This window comes from Chelonia mydas, chromosome 4 (assembly GCF_015237465.2).
Source record: "Chelonia mydas isolate rCheMyd1 chromosome 4, rCheMyd1.pri.v2, whole genome shotgun sequence".
NCBI classification, from domain to species: domain Eukaryota; kingdom Metazoa; phylum Chordata; order Testudines; family Cheloniidae; genus Chelonia; species Chelonia mydas.
This window is the reverse complement of record NC_057852.1, coordinates 15,491,161-15,506,858: the sequence shown is the minus strand read 5'-3', so window position 1 is coordinate 15,506,858 and position 15,698 is coordinate 15,491,161. Positions and strand designations below refer to the sequence as shown.

The window sequence follows — 15,698 nt, the reverse complement described above, 5'->3', positions numbered from 1 at the left end:
TACAAAGGTGCAGGAGTGAACCACATTTGCTTCTGGACCCATCTCCCTACTCCCAGGTCTCCGAGCCATCCGCAACTCCATAATGCCTTCCATAAACTACTCTTCCAGTTGTCCAAACAACTAAGATGCCACACAGGTATGAGCACCCTTCAGCTAATTCACAAGGAGGCCTAGCTTTCCAAAGGTGGTGAGCACCCACAATTCTGACTGATGTCAGTGGGTGCCAGGGGCACTCAGCACCTGGGGTCCACTCAATGGCTTGCTTTTTTTTTTTAAACGAAGTCTGACATTCTGCCAGCAACAACAAATACTCAAAGATCCTAAAAGAGGTCACAAATTCAAGTCGTCCATTAGCCGTGCTTTTGTTTTCTCTCTCATTTTTCTCCGATGGGTGTGATTGGTAGCCCTTTTCCTGTATATTTAATATATTGTCAAGGATAAAGATAATACCATTTTTAAAACTGTTCAGATTATATCATCATCTTCCAAAGTCCATGTGTAAAACTTGCACTCCAGCAGCGCTTCATCCTGCACAGTATTCTTGGACTTAAGCTATTGGTCTTCCTACAAAAGTCAAGTCACGATCCTGAAAACACTTAAGCACATGCATAATATTAAGCAGATGCAAAGTCCCACTGGAGTCCCTGACCCTAATCTTGCAAAAACATATGCCCATGTTTAACTTTACACATTGTAATTAGTACCACCAAAGGCAATGCAGTGCACAAACTGAATTATCGTTTGCTGGATCAGGGCCTTAAAATCTTTCATCTTTTCAGTACTCATAGCCAGCCTACTAAACTATCATTAAATATAGTTCCTTTGGAGTGGTTGGTTAGATATTTGTTCTAGTTATTTTTTTTAATGCACGTTTTACAAGTAACAAAGATCATATCCTGCATAGGCCATCTCAACAGTAAAATGTTACGACTCAAGAATGCTATCTTGGCTCATTAAATCAGATTAAGTTGTTCTTAATTTCATTCCTTCTGCTTTCATTCCCCCCCCAAAAAATACTTAAAAAACAACAACAACACACACATACAAATTAGCCAAATTCAGAGTTTGAAAGGCAAACATTTAACAAGAGGAACTTCACCCTCTCCTCATGTATAATGTGTTAACAATTAACCATTTCTCCAGCTCTCCCTCCCACCAACCCAATACCCACACAGGAGTAAACGCAGGGAAGAAGATTAGATTAAAGGAGTTGCACATACAGAATGGTCCACCATGCTATGAGACTTCAACTCTCTAGAGATGCTCTTAGGAGAGCAGAACTCAGTTCTCGTTCAGCAGCAGAGCCCAGAAACTGAGATTCTAGAGGAGTAGCAGAGTCTAGCAGTATAGCTGGTTAACAGACTGTGTGCTATACAGCAGGTTATCTAATTGGACACTGCCTTAGGCTTTGCACTTAGGCAACCTTAACTCTAAACCAAAGATTTTCCCCACTCTTCTCCCCTTGAGTAGGAATTTATTCTGCAAGCAGTCCCATTGAAATCAATGAGGGCTCCACGACACACACAGACTTGAAGCCAGTTTAACTGGTGGAAATTTCCACTGGGGTACTATTATTCTGGTTTAAGAAATGCTTATTTTGGTTTAGCTGACACCTGTTCCTCATGGACTTAAATTAAACCAACACAGGAATGCCCCCCACAGCTTTTTGCATCAGTTTAACTACATCAGTTCTATATATCACCTTACATTGAACTGGTGCAAGTCTGCGTGTAGATGAGCTCGCAGCCTACTTAATGAGATGGCCCTGGAAGACTCTGATCTGTAGGCTCCAATTCAGCAACATATTTAGGCCCGCGCTTACGTCCCACTGATTTCAGTGGGATTTAAGCCTGTGCTGAAGTACAAGCTTAAATGTAAGTACCTGCTTAATGCCTTGCTGAACTGGGATCTTAGAGACCCATTTCACAGCCAGCTATGGCTCTCCAGTAGCTAGCATAAATTATAGTTGTTCTGTTATTAAACTTCAACTCTTGTTTTGTTTTCTTTAGCAGTGTAACTTCCCCTTCTACAGCAACACTGCTAAGGGACCATATACATTGACTCTGATGCACAGAATATGCAGTTTATTAGCCTGTTATGATCCACAATTACATAATGAATGCTAACAGAAACTATGTGATCCAGGTCACATCTTGAACACAGACACCATTTTCACATTATGAAAGTTACCACATTTAAAATCTTCAGCTCCATGTGCAACATCTGTTTTACTGGTAGGCACAGGAAAAAGTCAATCAAGTTTCTTTCCCTTCCCCCTCTCGACAGTGTATGAAAGCGCATTCATCTGGTCAACGTTTCATTTCTCCCCCATTTCTGTGAGTTAGACACAATAAAAGCTTTTTTTGTAAGATCACTTTTAATGCTTTTGTACTTCCCAACATGTATGAAAAACTCGGTGGGAACCAGAGATCAAAACAAACTGGTATACATCAAAACCTGCAAAAGCTATAAGCTCATCCTAAGAAATCATTTTAATTTATGGTTTCTAAACTCAGTGATTATCCATCAGCAAAGTGTCAAAACAAACAAAACCCCTAAAAAAAAATCTGAAATCCTGGGCGTTTTTCCCTCCCTAATTAATCCTAGACGCAATCTACAGTTGCACTTAAATCCAGCAGCTGTAGGTTTTCTGACTGTGGGAAATTGCTGGGGAGAAGCTATAGCTGCCAAATGACCACATGCAGTCACCATCACCATTTATTAATTTATTTTATTCTTTCGGGAATAGCTGGGGAGGAAGCAAAGAGGGCAGGTCACGGCCGTGCTAACCCAGATTCATTACACGGCTCTCCCCAACACCTCTGTTTTCCAGTTCAACGCTACCCTTTCTCGGGTCACGCAACACCACACGCTTTGTCCAGAGAATAAACTATTTGCCCAGCTGCGGCAAGGGAGGAAGCCTTGAAGGCGTCTCCCTTCGGGGCTCAATTCACCGCCCCTGCTGCTCGGACCCAGGCGGCTTGAAAACCTCCCCAAGCATCTCGCACCCAGGAGGCGCCGCCCGCCCCGCTGGAAGCCCAAGGCAGGCGCCAGGTCTGTGCCCTGGGCTGGGGAGGCATCATCTACCCAACCATCGCCCTGCTGGGGTGAATGCTCTCCCGGGGCTGGGAGCCCTCGGGGGCAGACCAGGACCCCGCTGTGCTCGGGGCTGTACAGACACAGACCCAACCCGACCCGGGCAAGGAGGGCTCCAGGCGAAGCGCAAGGGCTCGATCCGGATCTCACTCACCGCGGGTCTCCCCACCGCCACGGCCATCCCCGCGCTGCGCCGCCGGGGCTCCGGCTCCAGGCTGCCCGGCTCCCCGCGCTCCCGCCGCTGCTGCTGCTCCGGGTCCCGCTCGCGCTCTGCCCCCGCTGGGCGGCCGCCGCAACATGGCCACCCGGCTGGGCGGGCCCATGCGCGTCGGGGGGGGCCGGGGGAGGGGCCGCGCCGGGGGGGAGCCGCCCCCGCCCCAGTCCCCGCGCAGGCCGCGCGCCCGGGGCCCGCTGCAGCCCCCGCCGCCGCCGCCGCCGCGGGCAGAGCGAGCCCCGGGCGTGTGTCGAGGCGGGACGCGCCCTCCCCTGCGCGCCGGCGAGTGCCCGCGTCCGCCCGGCCTGCTGCAGCCGCCGCCCGGGGGAAGGCGAAGGGGGGCGCGGGAGCCCATGTGTGCAAGGGGGGCGGCGCGGGAGCCCATGTGTGCAAGGGGGGCGGCGCGGGAGCCGTGTGTGCAAAGGGGGGCGGCGCGGGAGCCGTGTGTGCAAAGGGAGGCGGCGCGGGAGCCGTGTGTGCAAAGGGGGGCGGCCGGGAGCCGTGTGTGCAAGGGGGGCAGGAGCTGTGTGTGCAAGGGGGGGGCGGCGCGGGAGCCCTGTGTGCAAAGGGGGGCAGTGCGGGAGCCATGTGTGCAAGGGGGCGACGGCGCGGGAACCACGTGTGCAAGGGGGGGTCGCTGCCAGCCATTGAAACAAACTGTGACCCTGGCTGTGCTACCTGGGAACCACGTCCAGCGGGGGGGGGGGGGTGCCCTGCACCCCTAGTTCCAGCACCTGTGGGGTTACCTGGTGACTAGGGTCACAAGGGCCAGTGCCCCACACAGGCCCCCTGGCCTCCGACACAGAGCTCTGCCTTGGGAGTTGCTGCACACAAGCTGCCACCCCTTGCAGAGCTGATCGCTGGGAGCGGGGGGATTAAACCCCAGCCAGGCTGCACAGCCCCCTCTTGGGCGGCTGCGATGGGTTCTGTTTCTGGTTCACATTTTCACACAGCATTTCCGAGGCCTGTAAAGGATTTACCGGAATTTTAAACAGTGTCTTCTGCACCTGGAATTTGTGTCCCTCCCTCCTGAGTGTTGCCAGACAAACATATGTGCCTGGGAAAGGACCAATTATCATTTGCCAGACTAACTGACACTGTAAGATCCCTGGGGCAGGGACCGTGTCTTTGTTTGGGTATGGACAGACCCAGCACTCACACTGTGCTTTATAAACAATCCTTCATAATCGAAGTGAATCCCAGCTTAAACCATTAGGGAAGGGTCTCACCCCAATTATTTATTTGGCAGTAGTACCTAGGAATCCCAGTCCTGGACCAGGCCTCTGCTATGCAAACAGATCATTCCTGACCCCATGACCTGTAAGTAGCATTTATTTGGAAGTGGCCCTCTCATACAGGTGGAATAGAATTACTCATTACATTGGATACACTGTGGCACAGTCTCTTAAAACAGGAGATTACCTAACAGGGATGATCTCTTGTACAGGTTTCCCTATAATTAAAGTGGGTAAGGAAAAGGGTGGAGATGTGAAAGAGAACTGTCATTACTCTCAGCTGGAAAAGAAATCCTCTTTATTTGGCACTCCCCTTTGTAGGGTGAATGGCTTTGCGGTGTTCATAGATTCATAGTGTCCCTAGCCAGCAGGGACCATTGTGATCATCTAGTCTGATCTCTTCTTGTATAAGACAGACCATAGAACCGCCCCTACATAATTCCTGGAGCATATCTTTTAGATAAACATCCAATCATGATTTCAAATTTGTCAGTGATGGAGAATCCACCATGACCCTGTGTATATTGTTCCAATGGTTAATTACCCTCATTGTTAAAAATTTACACCTTATTTGCAGTCTAAATTTGTCTTGCTTCAGCTGGGACATTGGCAATATCACTCATCTGTTTTTTTTAAGATCACAAATGTGGAGATGAGGAAAGGATTTGAAAGTCAATGGACATACCACTGCAGAGTCTTTGCACAGTGAGGTCAGCATCAGTGCCTGGATAATGAGGGGGACACTGATTTCATAAAATATTAGAAAGCACATCAGTGCTGGAGCAGCTTGTGAATGGCAGCTAACGACATCTTTGCAGTCTCAAAGGTGAACTGTACAACAAGGAAAAATTGTGCAATTTACTGCTCCTTTATGATATGTAAAGATGGCCTCATCAAGATTTTTTTCCGCTTTTAAGCAGTGTTACTAAATAATAACACTGCATTTGTGGCTTGCTGCTCCTGCCTGAGATTTCCAAACTCAGAGAAGAGGCACTGTTATTACCCTAGGCTCAGTCCTACAAAGTACTCCACAGTCTGCCCCCAATCAAGCAAAGCACTTAAGCACCAGTTTAAGCACATGAGCAGTACCAGTTACTTCAGTGGGCCTACCCAGATGCTTGAAGTTTGCTGGACCAGGACCAAAGTACGCAGCATTTTGCAAAATTGAGCCCCTGAAGAGCTTACAGTGTAAGGGCCAGATCCTGAACACATTCACATTACACATGCAAGTAGTCACACTGAAATCGATTGCACTACAGCAGTACATAAAGTTACACATTTGTGTGTTTCCAGGATGAAAGTCAAAATCACACACCAACAAAGGATAAGGGAAAAGGGCACAACAAATAAGCAAATTGGTCAGGGTGGTAATTAACCATGTCTTGGTAACATAATGCTTAATAACACAAATGTTGCGTGTATATCTGTACATATGCACACTCCTTTAACTAAATATTTTATATCTTTATCCAGAAAGTTATCTACATACTACTGTGCAAGGAGATGCACACCACACATTGTAATGCACACACAATCTCTTACAAAAGGCTAGATCATAGACCAGACTGCATGCTCCAGGGGGAGTCAGCTCACATCTTGCTTCCCCTGTACAGGCCACTCAGGTCCAAGTGGTTCTGTACGCCCTCTTACTCTGCACCCGGAGCACATAGGGAAAGGAGTGATATGGGAAGAGTTTTCTGCCCCCACAATGCTCCGGCCAGGAAAGCTGAGCCAGGAGCAGCAGGGGGTTGGGAAGGAAAGGGCAGTAGTTAGCTGTCAGCCTAGGCAAGCAGGAAATTACTATCCTGCTGGACCAAGAGGGGAGAAAGGAAAGGATCACGGCTCCCTGGAGGGGTGCAGCAACCTTACAGTATGCTGCAGCCTTGGTGCATTCTAGCCCTAAGGCAGTCCCATGACGTGTAACTACAATGCTATTTGTCACTGTATTTTCCATTTATAGTCAGGATGTGTAATGATGGCCTTAAAGTTTTTGCACAAGTTTTTCTCCATTTGTGAGTGGGGGGGATCTGCCTTTTGTTAATTAGTATTAATTAATTAATTATTATTTTTAAAGGACTATCTGGGCCTGGCTGCTTTCTTTCCTCAGAGATTTTCATCCCACTTTAAGGGCCTGGGAACCCTTGACGTGAGAGGAAGCTGAAACTTAGGCTGTGGCTCTCCCAGAGGAAAAGTATTGTCAGTTTTCAGTTCAATGGATGTCAAGTCTCAGGTCTGGCCTACGCTGGGGGAATGTAGCTGGACCAGCACAACCCCCTAGTGCAGACATGTTGCTGCGGTCTAAGTAGTGACTTGCTTCTGTGCCGCTTACCTCCTTTGTAACACCTGGGTCAGCTACACCAGCGGAAGCCTGGTTTTAACACCTCTCTGAACTAGGACCTTCCACTGGGCTGTTACACTGTAGCTACACCAGTGCACAAATCCTTCACTTAGACAAGCCGTAGGATGACTCATCCCCTTCTTCCTCAACTATGAGAGCTGTGAATCAGGTTTCTCTCTTATAGTATCATGTAGATGACTTCCTGGATACAGTTGTTTAGGGCAGAGAGGTTGACAAATAAATAAACCAACAATAAAAAAGATTTTCTAGAGTCCGTTTGGATTTGGGTTATTCTCGTGCAGTGCATGGTGTCCCTGATGCTCAGTTGGAAAGGGGGACCGCACATTTTTAAAGATTTCACACCTTCATTTCATCAAATCTAAAACGACATAGGTGCAAAGAGAACTGCAAGTTATTCCTCCGAAAGCAGATCACTGCTGTAACAGAACTTTCCTAGCTCTATGATTTTGCAACTAAGGGGTCCCCTGGCCTAGTCCTTTAATCGTTTCATTGTAACTATGGGACTATTCTATTTTTCAGATGAAACTGAATGAGAAAATAGACATTTAAGATAAATTGAAATATTATTTGCCATTTGTTTAATCTTGGTGCTTTAAAATCTAGGAATATGGGTCCCTAAAGACAGCCCTGTTTGTATAGTACACTGGAGGAGTCTGTATCATTAAAAGGGGAGTGTCTAGAAAGTCTGTGTCAAGGGCGAGAACTGTTAAATTAAAAAAAAAAAAGTCTATTTTTGAAATACTGATTCATCTTTTTTTCCATCATTTTTGACCAGCTCTACTAGGGGCTTTTTTCAAATTTCTCCAGAACCCTCAGAAATGACCTTTGGAGCTGTAGAGTTGCTCAGCAACCATGAAGAGCTAAACTTTATTAACTTCAAGGATCTAGAAGGGTATTACCAACAGGAGAGAGAGCAAACAATTACAAACTGCCAAGGACAGACAATAGTATCTCTTTAAACCACTTAGCTTGGAATAGACAAAGGAAAAGATTATAGGTGACAAGACTGTACTAAGTGCTTGTCTGGGGGGAGGGATAGCTCGGGGGGGAGGGATAGCTCACTGGTTTGAGCATTGGCCTCCTAAACTCAGGGTTTTGAGTTCAATCCTTGAGGGGGCCATTTAGGAATCTGGGGCAAAAATTGGGGATTGGTCCTGCTTTGAGCAGGGGGTTGGACTAGATGACCTCCTGAGGTCCCTTCCAACCCTGATATTCTATGAACTGTAAAAATGTACATGGCAACATAGCCACTTGTCTACATTCAATATGCAACATCGGCATGTTCACTACTGTAGCACTTCACTACCTATGAAGACAGGAGGGGTTCTCCCATCCCCATCGGTGTCGGTAATCTCACCTCCCCGAGAGTCGGCAGCTAGGCCAATGGAAGAATTCTTCTGTTGACCTAGCGCTGTCTACACCGGGGTTAGGTCGGCTTAACTACATCTCGCAGGGGTGTGGATTTTTCACACCCTTGAGCAACATATCTGGGTCAACCTAACTTTTGAGTGTAGCTCAGGCCTTAGTGCATGGCAAGCTCAGCTGTGACTCTACAGCGCACTAGCTGCATGGACTCCCATTTCAAACAGCAGCTGGTCAAAGTGCACTACAGACCTTTTTGTGGACCGTAGCAGGGTCCACACAGCAATTTAGTGCATGGCAAGCTAGAGAGCTGTAGATCCACACCCGGCTTGCTGTACACTAACTGTACCCAAGCCATTATCTTTGCCTGCCTGCAGCATTGCACCAGGTTAGTCTTAAGGTGTGATTTTAAACTGATTCAGTAAACCAGTGCAAAAGGTTGTGTGGACACTCATGGTTTGGTTTAAACCAGACTTATTTTGAATCAGCTTGAATTGTTTTAAGCTGAATTGAATTTAGCCACTTTGAAACCAAAATAGAAGTGTGTCCGTGCAGGGGTTTGCACCAGATTAAATAAACCAGTTTATCTAAAGTAGTGCAAATTTATACATATACCTGGCCTCATGATGCAATTTTGAGTATGACCCCCATCCTGAAAACACTTATGCAGCTGCTTTACTTGTATGAGCAGTTCCATTAACTTCAAGGACAGCGTTTGCAAGATCAAGGACTATCTGTGTAGGAGGAGAGAGGGAAGTGATGCAGTGGTATAAAAAGAAGAAGTGGGTAAATTCCTGAACTAAACTAAACTAAGTCACCAAATGAGAAGTGGGTAAACTCCACTTACCCATGTTTATCCTTGGCTGTATTACTGATGGCAATGTTCTTTGCTGTTTTTGATCAATTCTAAGCTAGGAACAAGCCTGGCTGGGAATGTTCCAAGCTGAGAATGAACAGGATGTCTGAGTGCTGTGATAGACAATATATCAAGCAGGAAAATGCAGCCAGAAATTATTAAGGGGAACTACCACATCAGGAGGGGGGGGACTTTAAAAATATATCCTTCTTACACATAACTCCATTAAAACTGTCACCCTATCTTCAGAATCAAATATAGTTCTTTTAATTTTTTTTACCCTAATAATCTATCACTCTCTCTTATTTGATCCTGCAGTTATGAGATTAGGCAGCACTAGTCAGTCATTTCCTCAGCAATGCACTGATGTCATAAACACCAGATTACGACTTCAGTGGAGGATTCATCAGAAGGAAAAGCTGGTTGTGGAGGCAGAATGGGATTATTGGAGCTACTTCTGTTTTGAATAGCGAACAAGGGAATACAGAAAAGTTGCATCCAAATTAATTGATGTTGATAAAAATATTAACTTTTCACAGTATTCCCATGGGGTACTCCCATTTTAACAGTGCATACTCTCCATCAGATGAATGTTGTTGGGAGGATGTAAATGTACGTTCATAAAAGATACCCTGGGCAAGAATGAAAGAGTGTATGGTCCAGACAGATAGTATCACCCATTGCTATCCATGTGCGCTCTGCAGCAGAACCTCATGAAAAGTGCTGACAGATTCTTGAACAGTTCTGCTATTTGTTGCTGAACTGTAACTTTTACTGTAGCAACTTCAAGCTTCTTTATAGTGACAGTGTTATGCTTAGAGAGATACTTCCACAAATGCAACACTTACGATTACTGTTTTGGTGTAGTATGATGTGTTACATCAACCAGTATGATAGACGACTGCAACTGATACCTAATGGTATAGAATCAGTCCCCTGAATGAATACAAGGACACAGTTTACCTCGAGACCCAGTCCTGCAAACACTTATGCCCGTCTGATGCTGATAAATTTGTGCACGGTCTGACCCTTAATTGTTATAACCATACTTAAAATAACCAAAAATAAAACCTGTGTGTGTGTGATTGTGATTTATCATCATCATGATATATGTATGGTGTCTACAAAGACTGCGCATGCTTCGTGGTTCATGATGTTTGTGGATACACCAAACACCTAAAAGATCTGCAGTTATATGGATACCAACATGCCACTGATGCAAGGTGAGACATGACAGAGGCCTGTCTTGTGGTTAAGGCTTGGTTCCATTCCTGGTTCTGTCATGGACTTCTTGTGTGACCTAGGTCATATAACCTAGGGTCTGATCCAAAGCCCACTGAAGTCAATGGCTTTCTATTGACTTCAATGAGCCTTAGATCAGGGCCTCAGTCCCCTTGTGCCTAAATTGCCTATTACAGTTACTTTCCCACCCTTTGTCTGCTTTGTCTACTTAGACTAAAGTTTTTAGGACAGAGACCATCACTTACTATGTGTATATATAACACCTAGCTCAGTGGGGCCCCAATCTCACCTGAGCCTCTAGGTCAGCGGTGGGCAAACTACGGCCCATGGGCCGCATCCGGCCCGCGGGACCATCCTGCCCAGCCCTTGAGCTCCTGGCTGGGGAGGCTAGCCCCCAGCCCCACCCCTGCTGTCCCTGTCCCCCCCCGCCTCCCACCACCTCCATCTGGACAGCAGGGCTATGAGCGCCTGCTGCTCTGAGTAGCATGGTAAGAGGGCGAGGCGGGGGTTGGATAAGGGGCAGGGGGTCCCCGGGGGGCAGTCATGGGACAGGAAGCAGGGGGCAGTTGGATGGGGTGAAGGTTCGGGGCGGGCGGTCAGGGGACGGGGAGCAGGGGGCAGTTGGATGGGGCGCAGGTTCTGGGGTGGGGCAGTCAGGGGACAGGGAGAAGGGGGCAGCTGGATGGTGCGGAGGTTCTTGGGGGCAGTCAGGCGATGAGGAACGGGGGGGTTGAATAGGGAGTGGGAGTCCTGGGGGGCCTGTCAGGGGGCGGGGGTGTGGATAGCAGTCAGGGCAGTCTGGGGACAGTAAGCAGGGGGGGTTTGGATAGGGGGTGAGGTCCCAGGGGGTGGTTAGGGGCAGGGGTCCCGGGAAGGGGCGGTCAGGGGACAAGGAGCAGGGGGGGTTGGATGTTCTGAGGGGGGCAGTCAGGGAGAGGGAAGTGGGAGGGGGCGAATGGGGGCAGGGGCCAGGCTGTTTGGGGAGGCACAGCCTTCCCTACCCAGCTCTCCATACAGTTTCGCACCCCGATGTGGCCCTCGGGACAAAAAGTTTCCCCACCCCTGCTCTAGGTGCTAATGTAATACATATCAATAAATAATAATAATAATAAAGATTAAGGACCCCATTCTTTACTGGGAGCTGTGCTCCAGCTGCCTTCAGCCACATGATAAATGCAGGTGTCTAATATAACTTCATTTTCAATGGTTTTGATATTTTTGTTTCAATGTAGCATTTAAGCATATTTACAATACCAGATACATACGAGTACCTGCATCTGTAATACCAGATATCCCTGCAGGCATAGATTCCATCAATAGGTTTCCTTTTTTATGTTGTATATTTTGTAATGAACAATTACACTCCCACTCCCTTGTGTTACCATGCCTCACTAGCATTGCCAAGACTGGTAGGCCCAAAATTTTGCCTGTTTGTTTCCTATTATCACTTTGCAAAGAGGCCATATAATTCTCTCTGTGTTTTTCCCTTGAAAGCAAATATTTCAATGTTCTTTTTAAAAACAGCAATTCATTATAACTTTGTGCATAATGAAGGGGGGAAGTCAGCAATGAAAAATTATATTTAAAACGTCTATGAGACTTTTAAAAATATTATATATTTTAAACACTTAACATTTACTGTGTTATTATCCATTATTTAACACAAGCTTAAAGAATGTGTATATCTAAGCTCTGGGCACCCTACCAATTGAATTTACCAACAAAATATCACCCAGCACCTAACACAATATAAAAATTAATACGCCAGCCAATAAACACAGCAGTAAACTTCATTCCACTCCAAAGTCCCACACCCTTACCCATTCCTGGAAACCTTGTCAAACAGGTGTTTTTTAAATACTGCAATATAATTAGACGCTTGTATCACCTACGTTGTTCAAAGTGCTTTCCAAACAGAAAACGACTCAGTCTCTGTGCTTTTAAATATTACTGAAAGCAAGAAAAAGATCTTTGTTGTCCTATTGCTCTGTTTCTTCTCTCTTCACCCTGTTAGTTGTTATGCTGAGTTGCAGGTAGGCTAAGGCAGGGGTGGGCAAACTTTTTGGCCTGAGAGCCACATCTGGGAATGGAAATTATATGGCAGGCCACGAATGCTCACAAAATTGGGGGTTGGGGTGTGGGAGGGGGTGAGGGCTCCATCTGGGGGTGCAGGCTCTGGGGTGGGGCCAGAAATGAGGAGTTCAGGGTGCAGGAGGGGGCTCTGGACTGGGGCAGGGGGTTGGGGTGCGGGGGTGGTGGTGAGGGCTCTGGATGGGGGTGCGGGCTCTGGGGTGTGGATGGGACTGAGGGGTTTGGAGGGCGGGAGGGGGTTGGGGTGCAGGAGGAGGTCAGGGGTGCAGGCTTCGGGTGGTGCTTACCTCAAGCAACTCCCAGAAGCAGTGGCATGTCCCCCCTCTGGCGTCTATGCGGAGGCATGGCCAGACGACTCCGCACGCTGCCCTGTCCACAGGTGCTGACCCGCAGCTCTCATTGGCCACAGTTCCCGGCCAAAGGGAGCTGTGGGAGCAGGAAAGCGTGTGGAGCCCCCTAGCTGCCCCTATATGTAGGGGCCAGAAGGGGGACATGCCGCTACTTCTGGGAGCCACATGCTTCCTGGCTGGAGCTCGAGGACTGGATTAAAATGTCTGGAGGGCTGGATGTGGCCCCCAGGCCACAGTTTGCCCACCTCTGCAGTAGACAGATGTTCTGTAGATTATTCTCATAAGCAAATGCTTGCCAGTCCTTAAAAAAATAGGGTAAAATGTCATCATCACAAGTATTGAATAGACTAGAGGTGACTTAGGGGAACTTTGTATGCAGTGTTGTAGTCCTGTTGGTCCCAGGATATTAGAGAGACAAGGTGGGTGAGGTGTATCTTTGTATTGGACCAACTTCTGTTGGTGAGAGGACCAGCTTCCACAGAGCTCTTCTTCAGGTCTGGGAAATATACTCAGAGTGTCATAGCTAAACACAAGGTGGAACAGATTGTTTAGCAAAAGTCGTTTATTTCAAGGGACCATTGTTTAGCGAAAGTCAAGATTATTTCAAGGGACCATTCAAGGTGAAGTGGCCCATTAACACTTCTCCAGTCATGGGGGGAGGGGGGGGAAGGGAAAAAAAGCTGGAAGGGGGGTGTAAGTGGGTTATAGAGTGTTGCAATTAGCCATAAATCCAGTGTCTCTATTCACTCCATGATTTTTAGTTCCTACCAAAATTTTGAATTTAAGCTCCCAGACTCCTCTTTTGAAGGTGTTGTGCAGGTTTCCTTTGAGGCTGAGGACTGAGAGCTCAGATGTAGAGTGATTGCTTCATGAAAAGTGTTCACCCACAGGTGATAGGGTGTTTTTGTCTTGTATCATTTTCCTGTGTGAGTTCATTTGAAGGTGTAGTGATTGTCTAGTTTCACTCCCATAGTTGTTATTTGGGCATTTAGTGCACTGGCTGAGGTACACCACATGTTGTGACATGTGTAGGACCCATGGATCTTGAAAGGTGTGTTGTGGGGGGTGTTGATTATTGTTGCAATGGAGATATGTCAGCACACGGGTGCTGACTCCATGGGTGTTCTGGGGCTGGAGCCATAGGCGCTGACTTCTGTTCCCGCCGGTGGGTGCTCAACCCCATTCTGCCCCCGGCCCTGCCCTGACTCCATCCCTTCCATGAGGCCCTGCCCCTGCCCTGCCCCCATTCCAACCCCTTCCCCAAAGTCCCCGCCCCACTCCTCCCCCTCCCTGCCCCTATTCTGACTCCTTCCCCAAATCCCTGCCCCGGCCTCTTCCCCGCCTCCTTCCCTGAGCGTGCCAGGTTCCCGCTCCTCCCGCCCCCAGAGCAGCCAAACAGCCATTTAGCGGCGGCCCGGCAGGAAGCGCTGGAAGGTAGGCAGAGGAGCAGGGACGCGGCACACTTCGGGGGGGAGGAGCTTGGCAGAGCACCCACTAATATTTCCCTATGGGTGCTCCAGCCCCGGAGCACCCATGGAGTCAGTGCCTGTGGGTGCTGAGCATGCACTGGCAGCCCCTCTACCAGAACCTCCCCCTTCCCCCAGCACCTCCTGTCCGCTGGTGGGCCCTGCCGATCAGCACCTCCCACTGCCTCCCAGTGCTTGGGGTGGATACCTGAGGGTGGTCCATTATCCTATGGATATTCGAATCAGGCAGCGATGCTGTTATTGTGAGGGATATTGGCATATAGGGAGGTGACACCCATGGTGGCAAGGACGGTGTTCTGAGGGAGGATGTTAATGTTGCAGAGTTTCTGGAGGAAACTGGTTTTGTCCTGGAGGAAGCTGGGCCTTTGTGTGGTGAGTGGTTTGAGGATGGTTTCTATAAGTCCCGGTCTTCCTTCATTAAGAGAGCTGTGGCCAGATGGGTCTGCCTGGGTCCCCTTGTTTGTATCTTTTGGAAAGTATGTAGGAGGCGGGGAGGGAGGGGGGATTCAAGGGGGATGAAATTGTAGAGTTTCTCAAGAACCTGTTTGGAGAAGGGTTTCATGATATCCTTAAATTCCTGGGAAAATGGTGGTGTGGGGTCTTTGCGTTCTTTATAGCAGATGGTGTCACCATGGTTGAGGACTATGACGACTCCCCCTGCTGGTTTGATCACTATTTGGTGGTTGAATTTCAGGGGCGGTAGAGCTCTCCTCTTGGCCGTGGCGACTGTGATGGATGTGATGTTTGTTAAGGATTTCACAGTCAATATTTTTCTGAACCAATCAGTGTAATGACCAAGAGTGTGGTTTCATCTGTTGTGGGATGTGCAGTCAGATGATGTTTTTTCCTTATGACAGGCAGTGGGAATGTAGCAATTGTGGGTAGTGTTATCATTGTTGTGGAAAGAATTCTTTGAGGCAGAGTCAGTGGAAGAAGTCTTCTAGTTCTCCACATATTAGTATGTATCAGGTTCTGTGGTGCGGCAGAAGTTCAGTCTCTTGCAGAGCACAGATAATTCAGCTCCACTTCGGCGTAGTTTTGGTACATTGCTGATGTCAGGGTGTTGTGTAGTGTCCATGTGGTGAGTCCTGGTGCCATGTTTTCTGATGGAGAGGCTGTTCTATGGGCTGTGGAGTTGCAGTTGGCTCCACTTTTTGTTTTAGTGGTTGGATGGCTGTCATGAGTTTGTTTTTTTCCTAATTGTTTTGGGTTTCTTGCATGATTTCCAGGCAAGTTTCCTGATTTTTTTTCCCTCCAGTGTGTGGGAGAAAGTGATGATTTCTTGTCTGAGGCAGTCCCTTCTGGAGTATGTGCAGGGCAGTAAGTGGTTCCTCAGTTTTCCTGAAGTCCGTCTGTGGAGCTGTTCAGCATGTTTGGAGTTGTATGTAGTGGTCCAGGGGGAATTT

The 15,698-nt window shown here is 47.8% G+C and overlaps 1 protein-coding gene across 5 annotated transcripts in view; it reads right to left on the bottom strand.

The window, feature by feature from the left end:
* The window catches only part of SEPTIN11 (septin 11), a 76,675-nt gene extending 73,272 nt beyond the window's left edge, over positions 1-3,403 (bottom strand). For all 5 annotated transcript variants that reach the window (XR_005225054.2, XM_043544818.1, XM_043544817.1 and 2 more), the window contains exon 1: positions 3,251-3,403. Coding sequence is in view for 4 of the 5 variants with exons in the window: in XM_043544818.1 (XP_043400753.1) it covers positions 3,251-3,277 (27 nt within the window). In the remaining variant the exon portion in view is untranslated. The remainder of the gene's footprint in view (positions 1-3,250) is intronic.
* Between the last annotated feature and the right edge of the window lie 12,295 nt (positions 3,404-15,698).